The following is a 26508-nucleotide window of genomic DNA, read 5'->3' on the forward strand; positions in this document are numbered from 1 at the left end:
GGCAGTGCTCCATAGATTAACAGAACTGTCCTGAACCAGGCTGACTACTGTTAGAAGGGGGTAATCAATTTTGAGTTCCTCGCTTCTTGCTCTCATCATGGCCACCGGAGGGCTTTTTGCATCATTCTGTCTAGCGTTCGGGATAATCCTCACAGCAATCACACGCTAGGAGATGCAGCGAGTGAGCGGCAAATCCAAGAAAGCAATAGGCTTACAGTGGAGAGAAACCATTCCCCTGTGGCTAAATGTCTTGCTCCTAAACGCCAAAAGATGAAAAAAAAGAAAAAGGCTGCTGCGATGACGACCTCGAGCTGTAATTCAGAGATAGGTGCACTTTGTTCAAAATACTGCAAACGCACAATAATCCAGGGAGTCGTGCGGCTTGTTGGGAGTTTGAAATAAAGTGTTCTTCATGAGAACAGCTAGTGTATGGATGGATCTACTGGCTGTGTGTGTGTGTTGTTTGTTTTTTTTGTGTGTGCTCACTGCTCTGTTAGGTTCCTGATGTACTCTTCAGTGGAGTTGTCCTGCAGTAGATCCATCAGGAGAGCAAAGCTCTGTTTTGAGGCTCTCACTGCGCTGCTGGCTATGGCCTCAATGTGGTCAGCTGTTTCTCTGTGTCTGAGAAAAGAGGAGGACAATGAGCAGAGGAGGAGGAGGAGGGGGAGGAGGGAGAGAGGGAGAAAGTGTGATGAACATACAATAAGAGACCCTTACAACTGCCTGAGGAGAGATGAAACAGATTTCAACATCAATGACTTCCCCTCACTGGTTTTCCAGTTTAGATTCCTGTAACTACCACATAATAGTGCCGCACACAAGGAGCATCGGAAGGTATCGATTCACAGAGGCCAAACCACAATGTAAGTGACAAGCTTAAAGGAAGGAAGGAAGGAAGGAAGCCAGGAGAGGTGAAGATACAGAGGTCTCTGCTCACAAGTGGACCACTCAAAGACTCATTCACTGAACTTACCTTTTCATTAGGACCTGGGAGTCATTGACCATTATATTCCATTTGTTTGGTCCTGATTCCAACTCAACGGGAATGAGCTGTGAAGAAGGTGAGAGAGGTGAAGTGAAGATGAAATATTGAGCTGATCTCAGAAATGAAAAACCTACAGAGAAAACAAGGCCTGGTCTTGAATAGATTTCAAACTGCTTTGGTAATTTTTTTTATTTTATCTCCAGCTCATAATCAAGGGATTTTATTTTCACGCTCTAGCTGACTGGAGACTTTTGTTTTCCCTAACTCGGTTCACTCAGATCATCTTTGCATCCATGTGAAAGCTGTTCAGAGACGAGGCAGAGGTCTGTGTCAGGATGTCAGCGCGGGGTTTTCTTGCTGCCGCACAATACAAACTCAACTAATGAATCTCTGCACTTGGAATGAATGTAATCAGAAATGTTCAGAGCGAGGGCATATGGAAAAACCTCCCTGGAAATAAATCCCCCCCTGAATATTTGTCCTGGTAAATATAATGTGTATATACAGTTCCCTGAGTGACATTTAGAAAATGCTAATAAAAATGGAAAGCAAAATCAATAATTGACATTTTTCTTTCATTTCAATGAAGGCTACGCTGCTTAACAATATGGAATGAAATTGCAGCTGCTTCAGGCTTACAAGACTGATAAGGGCTCCAGAGGTAACTCTGCGCTCAGACACTGACACTTGAACGGAAATAGAGAGTGTTAAAGTATACTGGAAAAACAAGGTCTCTCATCTTCCCTGATGCTAAATAACATGGCAGCACAATCCATAATTGATTCCAGCAAGTGTCGAGAAGAGACAAGTGAGGAGTCTCACTGTGGGTGAGAAATAATTTGTTAATTTTAGCATCCGTCAAACGCTGGTTTGAGTTTGCCACTCACAAGGAGGAAGACGGTGGTTGTGCGAGAGAGGAAAATAAATATTGTTTTGCTTTGGTTGCTCTTTGTGGCGCTCCACAAAGCAGCTCCACCAAAAATAGTAAACCTAATAAGGACGAGAAATGAATGGCGTTGCATTAAACATCAACATGCTTTCGGAATGGGGGGAACAATAACATCATAGCCGTCTGTTTGCTTCACGCACCACGTTGTCCAGGTCTGCGGTGGCCTGCTTTAGCCGTTTCTGAGACGCTCTCATCATGAGCGCAGTGTCTGTGAAGGTTTGACACACACTCCTGCTCCCTTCATCTTTCCTCCTCTCCTGCTCCTCTTCCTCTGTCATGCTGATGCTGCAGTTCAAAGCAGATGTAATACCATGCAGCTGGGCCACGAGTCTGCCTGTGGAACCTTCCATCACGGAAAATTGCTTTATGAAGGCCTCTCGTGCTTCTGGAAGTACAGAGAGTACAAATCAGACAAAAAAACGTATACAGACCATTGGGCTTCGTCTTTAAAGTCCCACCTTAACATCTCTCTGGGTTAATATGTGAATTCATACTATTGTCTCTAACACCTATCGGCTGTTATTCGTCCTTTGTCACAGTCTCACATTTTTAACTGTTTGAAATAGCTGCACAGAGAGTCTGGAGCCAAGTACAATTACTACACTATGTCTGGATTCTTGTTGCTTGGTTTTGTTACACACTTTGATTGTCCGGTTGTGTTTTATACAACAAAAAGTAAAGCGTGAATGTGTACGCCCCTCAGTTTTACCTGTGTGTGCTCGCTCGATGAGCCTGTTGCTACCACATTCTAATTAAAACCTTGTTGGTCACCCAGTGCCTTTAAAGCAAGGCTAGTAACTATGCATGTGTGCGCGTGTGTGCGTGTGTGTGTGTGTGTGTGTGTGTGTGTGTGTGTGTGTGTGTGTGTGTGTGTGTGTAAGAATGTGGGAGCATATACTTAGAAAACTGTTATTGTGATTGCAACTATAATCATAATAAACCAGGGATTAGAGATGTGCTGCCTGTCATATAAATAGGGATTAAGTTGGTCACATGGCGCCTTGTTCTATATTGTTATGATTTGTCTCCATTTGGCCTGTGCAGCTGAGCCTGTAAGCCCTTTTCCCCTCCAAAGATAATGACGATATATCAGCATTGTGTTCAAGTAATTGGGAGAGGTTGGTATTGTTGCCCGCTTCCTGATTTAATTGCTTTGTTGTGCCGTATCTGTAACAGCTTCACACTGAGGAGACACAGACAGAGCAATAGCCCATTTGCTGGGATGCCGTGGGCGGTTTCATGTCATATTCCTTCGCCATGCCTGCTGGTCTTGCATGTGCTGATATGGCATGGTATCATCTCAGAGCCAACATGTGACCCCGATGGTAAACAAGTGTTCACCAAAAAGAAGGTTGCTACGTAAGTGTCTCATCACATGACATGACAATATAGGAAACGTTAAATGGAGTGACAGGCCAAGTGGAATTATCTTGGCTCCTGGCTGACGTTACCTTGGAAGGCCAGAAAATCCTCCAGAGCATTGGGTAGAGTATCCTCCCTCTGGTGCTCATGCCCGTAAAGCTTGGCGATGTGATACTTGAGCATGTGGTGCTGCTTCCCAAATCTACCCCGGCAATCAAAGTGAGCCAGGAGCTTCTCCAAATCCTGCAGGCGAGTTCTCAGCCTCTCTGCCTGTAATAGCACAAAGATTTATCACTGCCGCTGTCAATAAGAATAAAAAATAAAACAAAAAACGAGAGACGAAAAAACAAGAAGCCCCCACAATGCTGCTACAACACATTCCATAAAAAGAATCTATCAATCCAGATCTGTATAGTATTTATTTAGACACAGGGATTGAGACTTGAGGACTTGGATTCTTTGTACCCCTTAACATCAAAATGTAGTATTTCAACAAAAGCAATGAATAAATGAATATCAAGAACAGGATGAGGACGGAATACGGTTTTCATGTCACACTGTTCTCTGCCCAGTATGTGGTTGATCGAGGCATTTCAGAAGATAACTAGATTACACTTCTGGGAGAATGGAAGTGCGAGTCTCAAAATAGAATGAAGACGCTGTGATTGGCACCAATTTCCTGACCCTGGGACTTAAATGATCCAGACCTATAAAAAGAGTAATCTCGCTGTGATCGTACCTCGTTACCTTCACAGAACTCCTGAGCACACATCACAAGTTGTGTCCTCTTAACTTCAGGTAAAACACATGATTTATTATCAATACAATATCATGCTTCTCTGCAGTGATTTATTTTTGCCTTTGAACTAATACCATGGATCTTTTTTCATGTTCTTTTTCCCCCTATTCTTATTATTTTTGCTGTTTTCCAGATTCTTTCTTTCAAGATATCTTTCCTGACCATTGATCAAACATCTCCCTGTTGTTCCACAGTCTTCTTTTTGTGCTTGTTAGGAAAATGTGAGCAGAAAGATAGAGCGCGTTAGAGGCAGAGAGGGAAAGCTGGGGGGAGACCAAGGACAGAGAGAGTAATTGCAGGTGTTCAGAGCAGACAAGGCTTGGGATGTTCCCTGAATTGCTAACACTGTGGAAATCACAGCATGCATTCACACAGGTACAAGCCTGTCCAGAGAGAACACGCAGCCACTTTGCCTTGAACAAGAATATGTACAGAGAAAAAGACAGAACATGTTGAAGATATTGGACTGGCCTCAGAAGGCAAATCCAGGGAAGCAGCACCTCAGAAAAGGGGACGTGGGTTGGAACAAATCTAAAGGGACAGAAAGAAGCTGCACAGGAGATCATTAAAGCAAAAGTCTCTTTCTGTTTCACTGCACATCAACTGTTAACTTGTAATCTATAAATACAGAGCGGCCTTATGGCTGGGATGAGGGTCTACAAAGGCAGGATGTTCCTTGGGGGGGAAATGTGTTGTTTATAAATGGCACATTGCACCTCATAAAAGCCAGAGTCAAGGCACAATCTACACTTGATGTAGGTTAACATAACATTGATGAAAAGATTCGCCACAGCATTTGTGGCGTAAACAGGTGAAGCAACCTGGGGAGAAACGTAAAGAAATACAGCAAAAGAAGAAAAGAACCAAGAATCAAAGCTGCGACTTTAGCACATGCTCAATTTTTACACAGATACTTCGTATAAGAACATTTATCAGACTGCTGTGGTTTCTTATGCCTTATATAAAGAGGGACTATACTATAGTGCTGAAATACATAGATGCTTTGTCAGGAACATTTCAGGGCAATTCTGATTTCCAAATCTAGGTACGTAGTCCTAGATCAGATAGACTTATCCAATATGTAGTCATGTGACATGAAATATGAACCTTTCTGTTACTGCTGATGATGTATGAAAAATGATATATGTGTGCTGAGAGGGCATTCCTGTTCAGATGCAAGACATCAAATCAGATTTGAATCAGATGTGAGCAATTTGAACATCGCTGTATTCACTCAGTACTTCTACATGCATTGTTTAATGGCGCTTTAATGGAGAAAATCGATATATTGGCCAGGTACGTCTGACTCCACCTCCACCACCGATGTATCTCTATGATCTGGTGTGCATTGTATCAGCTTCCTGTTGACCTTTACGTCCCAGAAAACAAACAAACCGCGAATGGCGAGATGGATCTTGCTATGGCTGTGTTTGTTTCGTGCCGACTGTGTGCATCTCGTCTCTTTGTCCGTAGCTTTCGCTCTAGCCGACGCCATTGTGTTGTTTGTTCTTTTTCTTACACCACTGCAGTTCGACTTCTGGGTCAAAACCCCAGGGAGGACATTTTGGTGCATTCACAGAATGCTAAGTCCGACTAATTATCCAGGCATGTTAGTCCGACTAAGACCAGCTGGATTTTAGTTTACATGACATAAAGAAAAATAAATTAGTCTGACTGAAGTGGCACTTTGAAACTAAGATATCACTAAATATAATATTTCACTGACAACAACTTCCAGTCACCATTGAAGGAAAAACATCCACTGATATCACCTTCTCCATTTTGGAGACTTTCTATTTTTTTAACCTCTGTTTCCCACAAATATTTGACACAAACTCACCTGTTTCTTGACAAGGCCATAGCACACTGGGCATTCCTCGCACTGATGTGTGTCTCGGTTGTGGAAGTAGTTCAACTCACATTGGTCACATTTGTAGCCCACAAAGCCCTGGCGACAGGGGCACGTACCGTTATTGTGACACTGCATGGAAACGGAGCCCATGGGGTCACAGTTACAGGCTGGGAGAGGACAAAAGACACCAAAGATAACATAAACATGGACATTTGACAAGTTAAAAAATGTCTCCAAGTGCTTTATATTGCAGCCGTGTTGCGTCAGGTAAAGTTCTGTACCTCTGCAACCTTGAGAGGAGAAGCCAAAGAAGCCCATGCGGCAAGAATCACACAGCGTTCCCTCGACTCCTGTACGACACAGGCACTGCCCTGAGATTTGGTGACACAGGACGGACGATGACCCAATTGGATTGCATCTGCACCTACGGTGGGGCAGGAGAATGATTTTGTAAAATACAGATAACAGCTTGTGAGCGCCGTTATATTCATAGTTATCATACAGATCCACCTTGAATTGCACCGCAAATCCGTTTACCTTTCACATCCTATGCCTGGTTGGAGGTTGAAGAAGCCAACTTCACAATGACCGCAATCCCGGCCGGTCACATGACCGAGGCACTGGCAATCCCCGCTCTGAGGGTGGCATTCGTTAACGCGCCCCGTGGTTCCGGCAGGGTTGCAACTGCAGGCTGAAACAAAATAAAACATAATTAAAACACATTCAATTGTATACATCTTAAATTTGTTTAGGGACTTTTAATTGTTTTAAGCCTGAGGCAAAATAGGACGAAATGACAGACAGTACCAGGGTGACTCATGGACAACCTGGGGTTATAGAGAAAGGGGCATTTAAATGACCATGAAATGAAAATGCTTTTACTTTTGGTTCTGTCTGCCTTTTATAACATTATTTAGGTTTTATTCATTCTTTTATTCTCCCAATCCATTGACTTGGCTTCTCTCTTTGTCAATATCTTTCTGACTCACAGCCATTTGCTCGCTCCATTTTAAGCTTTTTCCACTAATGACTCCAGAGTGCTACACCTGTTGAATCTAAACTCCTGAATTGATTCTTTGAGGCCATTAGCATGTGTTGCATGTACTCCTTTCTCTAACAGATAAACCCAGGGCCGTGGGCATCAATGCAATTTGTTCCGAATATTCTTCACTTGATTTGACCTATTCTGTGGTCAACACAGCAATTTGAGCCTTGACAGTGTGTCATTCAGCTAAGTATTCAATCTTTCTAAAAGATCCAAATTTGTAGACTATTGTAAAACACTGTATAAAAAAAACAACCGTTATTTTGGATAATTTGTGCTTATTACTTTCTTTCATAAAAAGCTAAATGCCAGTTCTCCCTCATTGTGAAACCCAGAATCTCTGAATATCTACAATAGTGATTTTACATTGTAATATACTCAACGCAAGTTTGCTACAGGCCACTGATTAGCTTCCAAACTAGTGACCAAATCATGCTCATCATTACAAAATATTTTGTTCTCTTCAGCAGATTAATGTGAACCTTGGAGTCAAAGTCAAAATTCTGCACAGTGAAGGTCAAACGCTCAAGAAAACCAAAAACAAAGGACATTTTTGGGTGGAAGCAGACTTTAAAGCTGTAAGTGTGTGTAGTTTTCGAGTGTTGTGTTTTCGTGTTGCCCCACGACATTTCTGTGCTGCACACAGTAATTAATGCAGTGATGGAGGCAAGGCCGAAACAGCTACATCCCGCTGGTAAAGTGAGAGGCTGCCAACGGTTGCAGTACAACTGAAATGCCAGTTTTTGCAACTAGATAGGTGAGATAGACTGGTGCAAGATTTCCTATGTGATGTGTTTTAATAAATACTCAAAATTCCTCAGGAGGGTTTCACACTGGAGCTTTAAAACGGTCTTACAGAAATTCTTCTTTTCTACATTTTCCCTGTAAAACATAAACATACCAGTCCATAAATTGATAAATGTTTGATTCAAATCCCTCAATTACTCACACTTGCACTTCTGGCCTGCAGTCTGGCTCAGGGCATCGCCATAGAAACCCCGCTGGCAGCGTTCGCAGTGGTCACCCTCTGTGTGTCCCAGGCATTTCAAACACTGGCCAGTGACATGGTCGCATACTCCCAGAGCGTTGAAGTCCACATTACCATTGCAGTTGCATCTCACACACGGTCGAATTGCCCCAGATTGTCCCAGCGGATCGCCATAGTAACCATCTTCGCACATCTGACAGCGCATCCCTACACAAGGGGAAAGGTGAATGAGACGGGCAGGAATTAGATGGATGACTGAGCTCGAAACACAGCTGGAGGTCAGTCTCCATCACCGCTGAGTCTCTGTCTGAATCTCAGGTGGCGCTGTGTGATGACAGTCCCTGCAAATGAGGATCCATTCAATCCACAGCATCAAGAGCTCATGTGGAAATGTTGATATCAATTAGTTTTTTGAACCCAAGCTCATTATTTACAGTGTAAAAAATGATTTCATCTCACCTGTCTGTCCTGGGGGGCAGTTGGTACACACCACCTGTCCTGTCACTGCAATTTGAGCACAGCTGCTATGGCCCGGGCAAGGACATGGCTGACAATCACCAGGCGTGCCAATCAAAGCGTTGCCATAGTAACCATCCAGGCAGCGTTCACAGGTCATCCCGGCGGTGAAGTCTGAGCAATCACACGCACCTGAAACAGAGAGAGGAGTGCAACAATTACCCTCTCCTCCTACTCCGATGCACACCTGTCCACATCATTGTCCATCATTGTTTTCACCATCTCCAGCGGAGTGTGCAGTGTCTCTGACAATAACCACAGCTCCTGCACACAAGAACCCCACTCCACAGCCCACCTCGGAGTGCAGAAGACAACTAAATTCACCCTGGCTATAATTGCTTTGGGGAAATATAAGAGCCAAATGCAGACCGAAAGACCTTCAAGAAGTAAAGCAATTCCCCCACCAAGCGCGAGAGATTACCAATTCTATGATGCCCTAAAAAGAATCTGTTGTTTCCAATGATTAAGGAAAAACAATCCAGAGTTTCAAACAACTTTAAAGTTACTCCGGTGGCATTGATTAAAGACCTGAAAACTAATCTCTGTTCCTCAAAATTAGGTATAGACAATAATAGAGTTTTCATTTGTAAACCAACCCTCAATCGCTTGCCTGCAGCTCTGACTCTGCTCATCAAACACAAACCTCTGCCTTTGGAATACTTTGCTACCATACACTACACAATGCCAACGAGCAATAAAGGAATAATACATGTTCAAATTTGAACTCGGAGGACAAAGAGCATATCGCACTTGTTCGCCTAGAGTTATATTTTGCATGCATTTTATTGATGGCTCTCTGCAATGATAGAAGTATAAACATTTTACAAAAGATGAACTTTTGACCTGACTATAATGCAGCAACTAACAATTATTACTCATCTGTTGATTATTTTCTCCATGAATCTATTAGTTGTTTGACATCTTTAAGGGTTCTGTTTTGGCTGCAAACCAGTTCATTTGTAGCGGAAGAGAAAAGAAACCACAATAATCAACATTTTACTGGACCTATGTGTAAGATCTATGGCACTTTTCCACTAAGCGGTTCTAGCACTACTCGGCTCGGCTTGGACTCTACATGGTGTGGGTATCAGGCACGTCGTTTTTCCATTACTCCATGTGAGCGGGGTTGTCATAACACGGCGGCATGAAACTGCCGTGACGTTTTATATGACACACACAAACGTCTTGACGGTGTACTGAATCATTAGAATCAGTTCATTAAAAAGATTAGTTATGATTCGCCTCGCGATCGCCGGCTTTTGGCAGTGCTGTCGCTAAATACACCAGACTTCTCTGTTAAATATTCAGATTTTTGAAATTTCCATATGCCAAATGTTGGAGATTAACACCTGTTGTCATGATTGTTAAGTCTTTTAAACAGACCTACACTTCGGCACTTTTCTGTTTGATTCCTGAGTTAGATGACACCAGGTACTATCGCAAATGGAAAAGCAAAAACAGAGTAGAGTCGAGCCGAGTATAACTGTATAATAGAAAAGCGCCATTAGTGGCACGTAGGGGTGAAACTGCAGCCAACTGAATACTTTTTGGAAACAAACATGGCAGCACATCTCTACACACAGCGCCCCTCCCTGTCCCAAGCGCATGAGGAGACTACGGCGGGCTTTGCATACCCGAAAACATCCTGATCTTCTTTGTTTGCATAGTGATTCTTGAAAATGTGACATGCTTGCTCAAACTAGTTTGTGTGTTTTGGCTGCTATAGAAACACGGCGCCGCAAACTGGGTAGCCTCAAGTACATAAAAGGCCGGTGAATTAGATTTTCGCAAAACCACATCCATTTATATACACAGACGATGTCAAAGAAACAATATATTCTGGTTACACAGGCGAATATCTTGATTTAAATTGGTGGTGTAAATGTTTGATAGACAGAGCATGTATTAAAAAAACCAAACCTCCGATGAATTCTGCTTCACTTTACTGAGCAGTACTTAGTATGCCGTATTTCAAATTCAGTAAGCTACAGGCAGTGCTGAGCGACAGGGTTAGGGTTAGAATACAAAAAAAAAAAAATACCCACAGCAGTGACGTGTGTGAAGAGGTAGCATGACAAGCAGCCAAATTCAGAGTAAAACAACCCTGCCTCCTGCTGCAGCTCAGTGACCTGCTTGTGGCACTAATGTCACAGTCTGAGACGACAGGACCCTCATACCCCCCCCAACGCCTGCTTAAGCATCCCTCTGAAAGGAAACCGACACCACCTGACGTGATATAATGTGGCACTCTAATTTCTTATACCTGAGAGACTGGAGCTAATGCCGCCAAGTAATAAGTGTAAAAATGTTCATGGAAAACCACAGAGAAAAGTAACCGCTTGGATGCATTTAAAATTGAATTCACTGTAAGATCACAGCGAGCAGATATTCATTACATTTTAATCACCATTTATGCATTTTAATCGGTAACAAAACAATCGCTGCCTCTGTGCTCCATTATGTAACAAGTGAAATTCCTTCTGCGCTGCATACATTTGTTTGGATTCACTGACTGTCTGTATTTCAGAGAGCATACATTAACGTGTTTTTTTTTTGTTATTAAATGACTTTGATTGCAACAAATGTGCAAAAACCAAAAGAGATCTCGATGGTTAGCATATTATCTGAAGGCATGTGAGCTCTCCAACACTATTTCCTTTATAGCCTGTGCTGTTATTCATTGAGAAGCTCTTCACTAAGCATTTCTGAACCAGCAAATGTCACTGCATAAAAAAAACCCCATGCATTTCTACAAATTTATGCATGCATTTAGTAATGTACATGACATGGGGGAAAAACTCTATTTTGTGGCTACAAAATAGGTATAATGTGTGCATGCAATACTAATTAATAATATTAATATCATTCCCATGAATTACCTTGAGAGCTGTGTATGCAAAAAAAGGGCAGCAAGAGGAGTTTTATTTATTTTCCAGACCCTTTATTTTATTTTAGTTTTATTTTAGGCTGGGGATGAGTTACAAAGATATTCTCAAAAAGCCTGGCATTGAATCATCATTATTACTGATGTTAAGTCCAGTTAAAAAGATATTCCACGTTCAATAACGTTGTTGAAACACATGCGAGACACGGTTGTAGCCTGTTGTCTACATCACTATGATTCAAAATTCGCTTACCCAGCTGTCCAAGTTGTTGATGAAAATGATACCAAACCCACAAATTAGTATTTTATGCACACAAATTAATATTATTTGTGCACCTTATACTTATTTCATAAGATTTAGAGTCCCCCCCCATGTCATGTCTGTGGCTCCGTGGTTATGAGATGTCTGCAATCAGTATCTCCAATAACTAAAAGCCTGTTAACTATAAACCTGTATAAGACAGAATCACAACTGCAAAGATAAATTGATCACACAGCAATTAAGGTGGATAATTATCCTATTGCCCGATGAAGTATAGGCTTCTGGGTAAAAATCATTAGCTCTTCAGCGAGGTGAAGTGAATAACACAAGACTATTAAAGAGAGTATTAGTATTTAGTAATAATGGTTGTTCCAAGCATAAAGAAGTGAGTCTTTCTTGAATTTCACAAGGCTTTACAATGACACTGATGGTGTTCAGTGTCAATCCCCAATGAGCCATAGTAAATTTAATGGCAGCGGAAATGTGCTGACTTTACCGAGTGTGAAGATGACTGAGCGTGATATGAAGCGGTAGAGCCACACTGTGGGCCTCCTTGACACTATTACCATCCCACCGGCCCTTCGGAAAAGCTAACGACACACATCACAAACTGCCACTTCACACGAGATCCCTCGTCGTCGCGTGAATAACACCTGTGTGGGATCATTCTTTTTTTTTTGTCATAAATGAATTCATGAGGGATTTCTGGGCGGGTTTCTGTTTAGAGTTGCACACTTTGAATGCTTTCCAAAAAAAAAAACTCACACAATACTGTTCTCACCCTCTTGTACTCTCTCTTTCAGGATCGGCTCGGCTCTTCAGCTCACAGCTCTTAGCCTGATCCCTGTTTGTGTACTCTGTGACGCCAGAGCAATATTTCAGAATGGTAAACAAGCGTTCTGGGTTTTTTTTTTTCTCTCTCTCCATTCATGCACTGTGTGAAATACGCACGTTTCACACTAATGCACTACATTAAGCCGGCCACTTCTGGAAGATAAGAATATACAGGACACATCTCTATGTTAACCTAAGAGACATGGAGAGGCACTACAGAATGAACGAAAGAGTGGCGCACACATTCCCCTTTTCTTTCTTACTCCGTGTGGTAATACTCCATTATTCAGTGTTCCTTGAGTACCTTTGCCAAAGATAGTGGTCGTGGATGTTTGCCTGTAAAAACTTGGACACTGGAGGGGGGACAGCAAACGCGAGAATGGAAATCCAAGGAGATATTGATTTTAAATAAGTGTGTTTTTGTTTAGGTGATAATCAGAGCCTTGTTGTTGCATCGTTGCTCTCAAACTCTCTTGATTTATATACTGAACAAATTGATTTTCTAAAAAAACAATTGCATTTCGTTCGGCACCGCCCTGGAAGGTTTTTCTGAGGGGGTCTTTGGTGAGTCTGCAAGCCCAGAGACGCATGTAGAGTTGAGTCATGCCAGTTCAAAACATATGGCTGCATCACTTATTTCATTGTTTGTGGTTTTTTTTTTTCCTGCACCAACAATATCTACGATGTAATAAAAAAGAAAACAACAAAATCTAGACTGAGCCTTGAGCATTACATAAGCAAAACAACAATAACGATGACGTCAAAAACACAAGCCTCCATATTTTGGGAGAGAGCTATAGTCTCCTTAGCCCACTGGAACATTAAAAAAGCTCTGGGCCAAGGAAATCTATTTACTAATGCATGTGAACACACTGTTTTAACGAAGGAGAGAAGGAAACAAGACAGAATGACAGAGAGAGAAAGAGAGAGAATTTTGTCTGCTGCTCCTAGGCCTCCAGGGTAAAAGTGGGGCTACGTCTGCTGCAGGACTGTTTGAAGATGATGTTACTCTCTAATTTAACACAGATTATGCTGCTTGCTCAGCGCCGACAGCTGCAGATGTGGCTTGTCAGTGGGGTCTGAACGAGTGGAGCGCTTGAGCTGAGAGAAGGAGGATGTTGAAAGAAAAGAGGAGGGGTCGTATATATCCCGTCCACCCTCATGCATAATGTGCACAATGCCGATGTTGGGGGGGGGGTAATATGTTTTTGTCAAACTGTGACTGTGGAAAATAAATGCCCCAATTCTTTTTTTGTGCATAGAGGCTGTCGCCCCCTGGCATCAGGGATGGGAACACGAACAACAGTGGCTGCGGCTCATGTAGCTCTCGCCAAAGTCCTGGGTCACCTCGTCTATAGGGGCTGTGTAAACTATTTACAGTGAATTGCACTCTGATTCAATGTCATTGCACTCAAGAAACGGAAAGCTAAAATATCAGAAACAAACATTTTACAACATTGTTGCACACGGTTGGTGTAGTGGTGAGCACTCTTGCCTTTGCAGCAAGAAGACAAGGGTTTGAGACCCTGTCGGAACAAGGGCCTTTCCGCATGGAGTTTGCATGTTCTCCCCTTGTGTGTGTGGGTTTTCTCCGGGTTTTCCGGTTTCCCCCCAATCAGCAGTTGCCACAGTTACTATTATTTGGCAGCAGCTTCGTGGTTGGTGGGAGGAGTTGGCTACAACCTTTCTGTCTGGCACACATGCAGGAAGTCACACTGGGGGTGTGGTTAAATCCGTTGACGATGGTTCGATCAAAATTCGATTTACACCCAGTATCCGTAAAAGCTTGTCTCTGTGAAATTCGCTCATGCTATAACCATGCTCACATGTTAAACTAAGATTACAACATTTTAATATTACACCTGCTAAACATTAACATGTTTACATTGTCACAGTGGGTGTGTTAGCATTCAGATCAAGGCACGGACGGCCTCACAACTGTAGGCATAAATTTGTATCAGTAAATGTGAGAGTGGACATAAAAATCTAAATTCAGCATTTTCATGAATTATTAAAGAGAGGACCTCTATCTCAACGGCTTTCCTCATTGTCTTTGTAACAAGCACTGCAACATAATACAATACGGCATCATTTCCCCCACAAAAACTATAAACTATAATTTAGTGTAGTTAGTGTATAGTTTAGTGTTTCAAAAGCCCGACAATCAAAGGCAACCCTGGTTTCAGTGAACCAAACAGGCAGAATCATTAGATTAAATCCCCCCCACACTTTCAATCAGTGACACATTATTAAAGAGAATCATTTGGGTTTAAAACACTACAAAGCACTAATCCTAGATTTTCCTTTCGATATCTGCCGCTAAAGCCGGTTATGCACTCGTGACGTGATGCACTTGAAAGCATTTATGATTTGAAGACACAGATTCATGAGGATCAAACTTTGCGCTAAACCTCAGGTTGTCACCACTATACTTCGGACGTCTCAGTAATCGTGCGGCTATGGTCGGATTCTGCTGACCAACATGCACCTGGATGCATCTGCTCTATAAGGTCTTTGTGTCCCGTGTTCTGTTTCATAACAGCATATGCTTGTTTCTCTCTCTTTGACATTTGTGTGGGGCCAAATTTCTTTGGATAATGCACAATGGCTTTGCATAGCTAAATGTCACACCCACTGCAGTCCGGCGGAGGACGCTGAGAAACTGAAGCTGCTTTTGTTCTTTGGTCGGTGGAGGGGAACAGAGTTCCAGGGGCTCCTGCAGCAAAATACAGTGAAGTCAGCCTAATAAAGGCCATCACCCAGAGTACCTGTCTCATTGTATCAATTAGGGCACAGATGAAGAAATGACCAGACGTGCTGCTCATTACAATATTCATTATACTGCAAGGAGAAAAATGGAGGATACTGAGTCAGTGTTTACCAACAAAGGGTTGCTTTACAATGAAAAAGGGGAAACCAGGTCTTGCATTTCCCACATGCCTGCTTAAATGTCATCTTCAGCCCTCTAAGGTCATTAGTTATAAAAATCTATGAGAAAAGTTGAGGCAGACAAACTGATGAGGAGTGGAATTGGCTGTAGTGCTGGTTTATTCAATCCTCTAATCTCCCTGGTGGGTTGCATTTGTTGCAGGCTAAGGCCTGTAGTGGTGGTGTACGAGGAGCGACAGTTTTCAGGAAGAGGAAGTGAGATGGGTGTAAAAAAGACCAATGCATGTACATTCTCCTGCTGATCGTATTCACAACCCTTTACTTATCTCCTTACAGCCAGAGCATGCATTTAACAAACAAATAAATAAAGATATTAGACAGTGTGCACACACTGTCTGAGACTGCCAATTTAAAAAAAAAAGGTTTCAGCTTCCCTTAGCACGCTCAGGCAACCAAGCCGGCACTGCCAAGATAAATGAAAATAAACTTTACAGTGTGTAGCCAATAAAATACAAAGCATTTAGAAAACATCACAATTAAGTTTTCCATCTGTGGAAAATCATTTGACTGGTGCCATGTTTTTAAAACTACTAAAAACTACTGAAGAATACTAGCTGTGTACAACTCATACGTACTGTTCTTTATCATCTTTCTGCCTCTAAATGGGAAACATCATTTTACAAAATCATGTGCTTTTGAAGAAGAGCTGAAACTAGCAATTGAGATCATGAACTCCACGGGAAAATGTTAATAGACCTGGTGAGTTAATAAACCCATTCTCCCATCAACTTCCATTCAAATGAAGGGTTTCTTTTGAAACCAGCAACATTGCCCTTGGTGGCTATTTTATGATTTGTTTTAATTCTGGTTAGACTCACACTGCACCCAAAGACAAGACCAGTTTTTCAGTCAAAAATACAATTTCAGATAATATACAAGAGTATATCAACAATAACTTCAACCCTTACGTCCACACAAAACATTACACAGCTGTTTTTGAGATGCGTACATTTAACTTGTATCAGGTGGAATAGACAAACACTGGTATTGGACACCATGAAGGAATAACTGGGGTCTATTAGGAAGCACAGAGCTCTGATACAGCACCCTGATGCTTCATGTCCAGCAGAGAAAACAGAGTTGAGAGCGTCATGTGTTTCATTTGTTTCTGTGATTAATGAGCCCTCGCGCACATTATGAGCTGCAGAGAAAATTGACTGTCTCCATTTTATCTATACATTACAATCACCTCAGACTGTCCTCAGCGGCTTCTCCTGAGCTTATAAATTATACCTCGTGCCCAATTTTATGGATGGTGTGCGCGCAGTAAACACTCATACACACATTATGTTAGACGCACATATCCAGGCAAGTCACAGTGGCGCTACGCAGACATTATTCTTTTCGCGTACGTAAAGGACACGCGTTTGATTCCGCCAAAGCTCGGCAGAAATCGCAATTTGCATGTTCCACCGCAAATATTAACATCTCCAATCTGTTGTGTTGCTGTACAGCAAATAGAACCGACACGACCCAGAGAATGTTAATAAATCATGATTATGAAACACCACTGGCTGCAGCTTCCCACAGCAGCCAGTGAATAAACCACACCCCAGTTCAGTCTGTGGGTGCACACCCTGCATGATGATACAAGTCGCTTCGTAATTATACAGCAATTAAGATTCTGATAGAAGAAACAGCAGGTTGGTTCACCCTCCTGATTACAATTCAAGGTGTCTCTCTTCGACTTACTTTGATGGTTCCCCTTGACCTGAACTTACAGATTAATGAAGAGTTTGTTTGCTTCTGTTTTCACGAAAAGACAAGACAGCGGGGTCTTCAGAAGATGACATGCCATCGCCCATTTAAAAAAAGAGAGGATAATTTTAACTTGCTCCCTCCTGCTGATAATCAGCTCATGCTATTCAGCCCATGAGATTTGTGCCAAAGGACACAGCACAAGAGGGATTTTTGATCCATGACTCAGAGGACACATGGTGTTTTTTTGTAATTAATACCCATTCATCTTTTGCATGACGCCGTAAATATCTATAAAGCGTCCTGAAAAGCGTGGCTGTGATTCTAAAAATGAATCATCAGCCCGAGGGGACTTGTCAAATATGAACTCTGTTAAGATTCTAAACGCTGCTCAATGTACACAACAGCTACTTTGATGTGCGACAGTTCAACTAGTTCATTAATAAACACCAACAAGAAACTATAGATTCTATATTCTGACACTTTGAAACGGATTTTAGCTCGGCTCTTTCACTCGCATCCTCATGTCCTAACATATATAAATTAAGAACTGCTTAAAAAGGGCATGGATCTAATCGTGTGGCTGTTAAAATGCTACCTGAAATTGGGCTGGGAATAATAATAATACAGCACTATAACGTTGACATGTAGCGTGATATTTGGAAATTGATAAAATAAAGCCAAATACTGACATTATAATTAAGATGTATGACAAATTAGACAAATTACAGGTATCAGAGAAATGTGAATGGATGTGTTTTTTTCTGGCTTTTTCTGGCTTTTTGCCTTCATTTGATAGGACAGTGAAGCATGAAAGGAGGAACGAGAGACGAGCGGCAAAACACCACGGGTTACTGCAAATAGCCCTCTGCCCTACAGGGCACCAGCTCCAGCGGCGGAGATATCCGACGGCCCGAAAATGGATGTTAAGTATTTGAAAAAGGTGGTGACAGCAGGAAAATGGTGGATAGCAGTAAAGACAATTTAACTTCTCCAAAAACCCACAATTTACCTTTTAAGGGACATTTTGTTGTGTATTATGTGATGTATTATATGGTTGTCCTGCAGAATTCTATGTAAATGAAGTATTTATTGTAAGTCAGTGTGCCTTTCCCACCCCTAATATAAACATGTAGGGAAAGTAAGGATGCAATCTAGGAAGTGGAAACTTTAGATGGGTCAAGGATTCTAAAAACAACATCAAGGTGAATTGGAAGGCGCAGACGCAATCATAGCTGAGGAAGGGGCGGAAGAAGAAAACGGCAAAAAGCTGACTGCTGACTGGAGTGTCTCGTGAACAAGAGGAGTCTGACAGAAATGTGAGAGTAAGAGGGAGAGACACCAGATTGAGAAGAGACATAAGAGACATGGGAAATCTGCAAGCAAATTAGACATCATTAGCCAAGAGGTGGTTAACTCTAAGTCTAATTAGGAGGGAGGCAGGCAGGCGGTGATACCAGACTTGCTTCCGGATCTCAGACGCTCTCACACATGCACACGGAGACACACACACACACACACACACACATGCAGACACTCACTCAGCACCCCAAATACAACACACACTCTAAGCCAAAGCTTCAGGCGTCTCCTAACTAGGTCAGATCTCTGAGACTTTAAGTCAGAGGGAAGGAGAGGGAGGAAGAGAGGAAGAGAGAGATTGAGGAAAGATAAAAGATGGAGAGCAAGACCTTGGAGGGGATAGTTGTCTGCACTTGGTGAGATGGAGGGAGTTGTTAAATGCTGTTGCAGGGAGATAGTGCGGATAAAAAAAAAAAACACCCTAACAAGAATGTGTATAGTACACAGATACACACATAAAAATAACCACACTGAGGTTGACTTGTTTACACACCCAACAGCTGTTGTTTTACTTCTGTCATTTACTTGATGCGGTGTCTGAGATATGAAGGTGAAAGAGTACCGCGACTGCTGTTGTTATCTCCCGCGAAAATGTCAGGTGCATTAATTATGCTCAATCAAGGTTAGCTGTTATTGCAAAGATTAGCCGTGTGAGATGAGCATATTGCTGTATTAAGTACAGCCATCCAGCTCTCAATTTGAGTGATAGCAAGCCAGAGACCCCTGAGGGATGTTCCTCTTGATGCAATGATGACTGGATGTCAGTTGTGGAAAGACAGAAAGAATGCTTCAGTCGAACAGCCTGCATCTCTTTCTGTTCCCTCTGCTCTCTCGGAGGCACAGAGACAGAAAAGATGGTCTAAACACCCTCTGATGATCCCTCATCTCATGTTGAATGCTGAATGCTTCATGAGAATGGCTCTATAGCAACTTGGACCAGATTTATACTGTTATAATACCGCAGCGCGAAACCCTTTCTGTTAACACAAAGAAAAGCATGTTTTGAGTGATAGTGAATTTTAAATCACTTTGTGAAAACTCTCCTAAAGGGATAGTGCGTCTTGACTCTCACCTGGTAGCCAGACGATTGCTCCCTACACTACTCATAACATGGCTGCCAGCAGTGACAAAAGGAAAAAAAAACACATTTTTAGAGACTTAATAAAATATATATATATGCCTTAAGTATATATATATATATTTAAAAAAAACATTTAGGATATGTTTACCAAATTCTCTTGCCATGAGATAGCCTTTCATGAATGAAAACTAAGTTTGAAAACTGCTCATGATCCTGCACAAAGAAGTCCTTACAGAAAACCATTGTTTCCAGCTTGCGGGGGACACAGGAGCTGCCGGTCAACTGCTGCCACATTTGGGGAGTTTGTATTACCTCAGTAAATCCAAACACTGAAGACACAGGAGAACATAACTGAAGTTAGTGATGGAGGCAGCAGGGGATGAACAACTCGAGCGTGCCGTATGTAACGTTGCCAATTTCCTCTATGAACTTTGGTGTGGGAGTAAGTCGTTTATACATTTTTCCGAAAGAAAAGGCTGTTTCTCAGTGAGAAGAAAAAAGGGGCAAACTAATTCTTAAGTTATGGTAGACTTACAGTAAGCAGGCCTATTTGTATTAGTTGTTTTGTTTTCCCTTCTGTCCCTCTTGGCAGCCGTGCTACCAGTAAGAGCAAGTATTTGGCTCCCAGGCACGGTTTATGGAAATGACGGAACGGGCCAGGTCCGTGTTAATAATGTATCAGTATCTCAAAAAAATACAATACAATACAAATCCTGAAATATCCTTTTAACATACTCAAGCTCCAAGTGTGTCAAGAGTCACATTTTCTTTTTATTATTTTACAACTTGAGTCACATGGGAATAGTTGATTCATTTTTAAAAAGATTCCTCCAGAACTGTAGTACTGTACTTCAAGAGATGCATAGCGAAATGGACAAATGGAGCAAGAGATGCTGTCCTATCCTGACTTCTGTTACACAGTATGGGTCAAAATCCATAAATGCTGCATCCTATACTTTTCATATTGTCATCTTGGTAGCCATTATTTATACTGCATTCCATCCATCCATCTTTTACTGCTTTATCCTCCACATGAGGGTCACACCACTCTCCAATTTGCTTAATCTCAAAATCTGCATGTTTTTGGACCGTGAGAGGAAACGGAGGAAACCCATTCACCCTCGGGGAGAAAGGTACTGCATCCCATCGCTATGACTCACATGCAACTGGAAAAACTCACCAGCAGAGTTTCTCTGTGAAATGTTAAGTTAGTCTTTTCACATGTACAACAGGTATTTTTGACGTTACTGATCAATAATCTTAGAATGACCTTCAGCATTTCAACAACTGGCTCTGCTGCAAACCAAAAAAAGACATAGGTTATCTGTCACGTATGTAATGTATGTGTCTGTCCATGCTCACCTTGTCTCCAAAACGTTAAGTGTTCAATGGATTCAACAATCTACTGTTTTTCTGGTGCTGCCTTCACAGCTTTATTTCAGTTTTCAGTTTTACTTTTACTTTGGCCAACATGGGAAATCCATGTTGTTTGTTTGGTTACTAGATACACATTGTTAGCAGATAACTCCATCAACTCGGCTAACGATATCTCACTTGTGACATAAATGTCGATGTCCGTTTAGTATTTAAGGTCCTCTGTGACATGAACACAGCTTTGCACCTCTGTGAGAGTAGAACGCAAACACCTATCAAACTTTACTCTCCATTATGTCTTTGTAGGCTGAGGTTTCAGCCATAGCAGACATTACATGGCTGCTTTCACTGGCTGTGGAATGATTCCCATGACTACTTATTATTCTGTGCTTGATATATCGCTTCATTTTTTCAGTTTTTTTTTTTTTTTACTTTAGCAGCAGTCAGAGAGACAGAAACATTGCCGATTAGTTGTCAAGGTGGTGACACCACATGTGTCATGTCTACTATCATTTACCAGTTTCACTATTTAGACACAGGTAAACATACTTAAAATGTCGCGCTCATTACCTGTCTCTGGGTGGCAGGTCCCATGCTGGTGACAGTTGCACGGCACACATGTGGACAGAGGCCCCTTGCCTGGGACTTCCCACGTAAATCCTGGAGCACACCGCTCACAAAATTGACCTGTAAATCCATGAGGACAGGAACAAGACTCCACCCATGGAGCTGGAGGGTTTGCGAGACCAGAGGAGATTAAAGCTGAGGTCAGGGATACTTCAGCGAGCTGGGATGTGTCTAGAGAGGAAGGAAGGGAGAGTGCCTTGTCAAAATTGCAACACAAGACAGCAGTAAACTGGTAATTGTTACCACACCGTGGACTCAAGAGTACATGTGTGTCCATAACCGTGTCCCAACTGAGGGTCTAGATCCTGTGAAGTGTGGATTCTTTGTTTGGATGTTGTCAAAATGCGTCGCGGCATCGCGCCGTGGGCCGCTCCAATTGCCACACTAAACGTCGACTCCTACTCATGCAGTAACGATATTTGCCCGTTATTGAAGGATACATTTTCCTTCACAGCTGAGGCTATCCCAGAAATGCTTTTTTTTTTGTAAAACTTTGTTAAAACAACAAATCAAAACTAATAAACTGGTACAAAACAAACCAAAAAATAACTAAATTCTACTACGATAAGTTCTACAACTGTTAAATGTGTTTATTTGACATTAGATGTGCGTTTTTGGCTGATTAGAGCTTAAATCAGCAGTCAGACTTTGCGGGGCGGGATAACTGTGATTCAGGACTTTGAACTTTAGAGGGCAGTGTTTAACCTCTCGGTGTACAGCATGATGGAATTTAAGAAGTGTGGGCTGGACTGTCTCATTTCAACAGCGCATGACTTCCGTCTTCTCCCTCAGCTGCACACTTCACGGGATCCAGCCCCTGAATAGAGACACGGCTTAAGCGTGTGCATGTGTGTGTGTGTTTGTGTACGAGTGCCTGTGCTTGTGTGTGGGTGTCTGTATCTCATTAAAGAGTGTGTTATTAGCATTTGTTGCGGTGCTGTCCCTCTCTCCCCGACTCATTATGGGTTCTGGCCTGTGTTTACATTTTATATACACACACGCGCCAGAGTAAACAGACAAATTGGTTTATCCACCCACGTGCTTATAAATGCCACACTTAATGCTCACTTGCACATGCTCATGTGTGTACAGGTGCCCACGCACGCACGCACACACACACACACACACACACACACACATGCACACGTGTCACCCAGGGAATCTTTGGCATAGCAAATAAATAAACCACTGCAGGAGAGCAAGACTAGAAGAAAGGAGACCGAGGCGATACGTTGGAGGTATGTCAGACTTGCAGCTCCTGCGGGGTTTTCGAGATCCCACTCTTCTCTCATGAATAGTGATGGAGGCAGGACATCCTGAACTGAATCCCTTTCACCCTGCGCTCACTAAATCACAACCACTGAACACAAGATTATATTTATCCCTGGCCCATGAGACAGACAAGACAGACAGACAGACAGACAGGTTGTATATCTGTACAGTATGTGTGTGAATGAGCAGCTGCATAAGCATGGAAACCAGAGTAGGAGAAACAGCGAGGAGTGAGAAAGTAGAGGGGATGGACTTGACTACTAACAAGTCCGGATCCAGCCATTCGTTCACCATTTGGTTCATTTGCAGCTCTGATGGATAATGAGTGGGATAGCCTGTCCTCTTCCCTCTTCCAGACTTTCCTTGTCCTCTACCTTTCATTCTCCTTTACCCCCTGAATTCTATTAGCCCATTTAGTGAGGGAAAATGTGCACTTTCAGTTAATTAAAAAAAAAACTCCTCTCTTTAAGTCACACTATGCAAGTTCCCCCCATCAATCCTTCCTCTAAGAATCCTTGTCAGCCCAGTTTGAGTTTCAATTTTGTGGAATCACTCACAGCAGCCCCACTACCTATAACAATTAAGGTCTCTTTATGTACCTTCAACTCATTAAGCCAATTATTTCTCTTAAATGTCCAATTTTGCCACGCTTTCTGTTCTAGACCTAGTGTTTGTGGAATAGAAAATGAAGGGCCTTGAGTGTAAGTGCTGTGAAAGCTGCGTTTATAGACTAAGGACAATACTGTCATTTAAAAAACACACACACACACACACATACTTCTGTAGAGAGCATCTCTGCAGTGCAGAGACAGAGTTGAGGTGCACAGGGGGATGAGAGAGGGAGTGGGAGAAAAATAAGAGGACACATTTTAAGGGATTTATATGTCAAAAATGTTCCATGCAGCCTGCAGTGATAACAAAAAAATCATTAGGCATCCCATGATGTGCAATAGATGCAGCGCTAATGGTGCACTTGACTTTCGGGTGCTCCACAGAGCTCACTCAGTCTTTTTGCATGTGCAACACAACATTGTGTGTTGCATTGCTCACAACTAATTAAAATGGGTGCAAGTAAGGTTGAGAGGCTGGCCATGTTTGGCCAGCTGTTCTTGCTTCTTTGTGCTTTAAGCGGCAATAACACCCTCAGATCACGTCTGTGCTTTTCACTGCTGAAAATCACAATAGAATTTATTTTTATCCACTGATGATAAAAATAAGAGGAGGATTTCAAGGAGTTGTCACCAACATCTGGGAATAAATGTCCTGTTTTTTTTTTTTGCTGAGCCACATTTGGAACAGTTGAATCATTCCCTCTACACAAACACTCATGTTGTGTTAGGAAATATGTTTGGTGCAAAGTTACCAATTTGTGCTACTGGGAGATGAAAATGCATTATTTTTATTGATGGAAACATAAGGGTTTAGAATTGTCTTTGGCACCTTTATATTTATTATTTATAATAGTCATGCTATACGCAATAAAGTCACGTAGTATTTACATCCAAGTGCAAGATATTATTTAAGTATACACAACCTGACTGCTGTACAACACATAAATTATGGGCTAGTCGGGTTAAAAAGACAAAAAGAAAAACAAACGAAAAGAAAAAGGTATACTTTGTGCACACTTACAGTTGTGACCGCCAGCGTTACTGATTCTGACAGCGGTCAGGTTGTAAAGGAGATGCTGGAACTCAAAGGCAGACAGTGAAGGTTTGAAGCTTCTCTCATTTTCGTGGAGCCTGTGAAACAAGAAGAGAGTAACATCAACATATATTCAGGGTCTTGATCACTGAGCGCTGCCATCTGCTGAAGGATGTTGAACAAAGTCAGGCTGTGCAGCTGACATCTGTCTGTTTTACTCCAGGTGTCATGCGGTGCTGTGTCAGCTCCACGCGGCTCATGCTATGTTTTCTCCTCCACTATTGTTTGAAGGTCTCAAGGGCGAGGAGCAACAGCATGAAGATTTTTTTTCCCCATATAAATACATACCGTAGGAAACACACTTAAAGATAACACTTCCAAATAGGAAAATGATGCTGGGAAACTGTTATTATGTATTTCCTATGAATTTCCCACTGAAACATCAGGTTTGCAGCTGATATTAAATAGATTTTGGACCAGGTCCTCTGTGGACATAATCCAGAGGGTTCAAATTGTTAAAAGGTCAGTTGGAAATAGTGATCTACTTTTCATCACCACACCTCAGGTCCATGGACATAGCTGCACTGGTCCACCTGCATTGGTCATTGCCCCTGCCCAGTCCCTGGTTGCGGGGCTGAGCACTCAGCTTTGTTTACACCCCAAAAAGTATCAAGTTTAAAGTATAGGAGTGGGAGGTGCACCCTTGGTAAATTGCCATAGGAATAATACACAATGACATCCTGGGGGCGTGTGTTTATAGGTCACATCTTCAGGCTTTACAAAATGTGTATTTTCTGCTTATACATTGGTGAGTCAAAATTAGGATTCATTATATAGCTAGGTATTTTTTCAAACAAAAAGCGATAATTGAGCAGAAGTCACAAAATAGACCAAAAACGAGTCCAGCGACCTTTGAACTATGACGCATTGCAAAATATTTTATATATTTAAATATTTAAAAAATGTGAGTACTTTTTGCTCAGGTTTATATTGTTGGTGAAAAAGAAAAAAAAAGAAAAAATTGATCAGCTTGCCTATAGATTGTGCTGAGAAAAAGGGATATTAGACGCTATATTGCACATTGCCTCTGTATATACATTTTAACCTTGTAATGGGAAAAAAAACAGCCTAAACACTCTGTGTTCTAAGGGTTAAGATACTTAAAGAATGATTAGCTGTTCAACAAGGCAGCTATCCAATCTGCAAAACTTAAAACAAAAAGTGACCTAAGGGTCCAGCACCTTAAATACACTCTCTCTCTCTCTCTCTCTATATATATATATATATATATATATATATATATATATATATATATGTATATATGTATATATATATATATATATATATATGTATATATGTATATATATATATATATATGAAATATATATATATATATATGAAATATAAAAATGACATGTTATCCACTCGGGGACAATGCAAAAAGAAAAACCCAAAGAACTATAATTCAAGATTGTGTAGTGTTGAAAGATAATGCATTAAAAATCGTAAAACCATGAAACCACGTTTTTTCCTCAGACAATAATCACACTGTGAAATCTTTAATCGTTGCATCCCACATTCATGGTCCCTTGGGAATGAGTCTCCCGCTAAGCCACATGAACCTCACAGTTATAGATAACAACCCTATACGGATGCTTAGAACATGATACACTTGCACAATGACTACAGCCAACAAGAAACCAACACGTAAGTTCTGCAGCAGGTGCAGTTAGTCTGGATTTGTCACTGAAAAAGAGAAACTGGAAGTGTTGCAATATGCTACCCGACGAGTGCTATGGACGGGACGGTCCTCGATTTCCTGCGAGCTGACAGTTAGGGCATTGTTTCCTGGATCTTAGTGCTCTTTATTTTATGTCAATTGTTCTCAGCGCATCACTTACTTGTTTTTCATACGGCTGTATTTCTCCACATGTTTTAGATTCACTGTGCACATGAGAATGTGTGTGCCTGTGTGTGCCTGTGTGTGTGTGTGTGTTCCTGGCTTTGGCCACACAGACTCTCCCA

The 26508-nt window shown here is 41.8% G+C and overlaps 1 protein-coding gene across 2 annotated transcripts in view; it reads right to left on the reverse strand.

The window, feature by feature from the left end:
* The window catches only part of lamc3 (laminin, gamma 3), a 101305-nt gene that overhangs the window by 8686 nt on the left and 66111 nt on the right, over positions 1 to 26508 (reverse strand). For both annotated transcript variants that reach the window (XM_044012665.1, XM_044012664.1), the window contains exons 11-21: positions 24472 to 24581; positions 21511 to 21738; positions 8440 to 8628; positions 7942 to 8187; positions 6485 to 6638; positions 6229 to 6371; positions 5936 to 6114; positions 3386 to 3566; positions 2075 to 2319; positions 974 to 1050; positions 487 to 621 (exon numbers count right to left, since the gene is read on the reverse strand). In XM_044012665.1, coding sequence (XP_043868600.1) covers positions 487 to 621; positions 974 to 1050; positions 2075 to 2319; positions 3386 to 3566; positions 5936 to 6114; positions 6229 to 6371; positions 6485 to 6638; positions 7942 to 8187; positions 8440 to 8628; positions 21511 to 21738; positions 24472 to 24581 — 1887 coding nt within the window. The remainder of the gene's footprint in view (positions 1 to 486; positions 622 to 973; positions 1051 to 2074; positions 2320 to 3385; positions 3567 to 5935; positions 6115 to 6228; positions 6372 to 6484; positions 6639 to 7941; positions 8188 to 8439; positions 8629 to 21510; positions 21739 to 24471; positions 24582 to 26508) is intronic.

Source organism: Solea senegalensis, linkage group LG21 (genome assembly GCF_019176455.1).
Source record: "Solea senegalensis isolate Sse05_10M linkage group LG21, IFAPA_SoseM_1, whole genome shotgun sequence".
Lineage (NCBI taxonomy): Eukaryota > Metazoa > Chordata > Actinopteri > Pleuronectiformes > Soleidae > Solea > Solea senegalensis.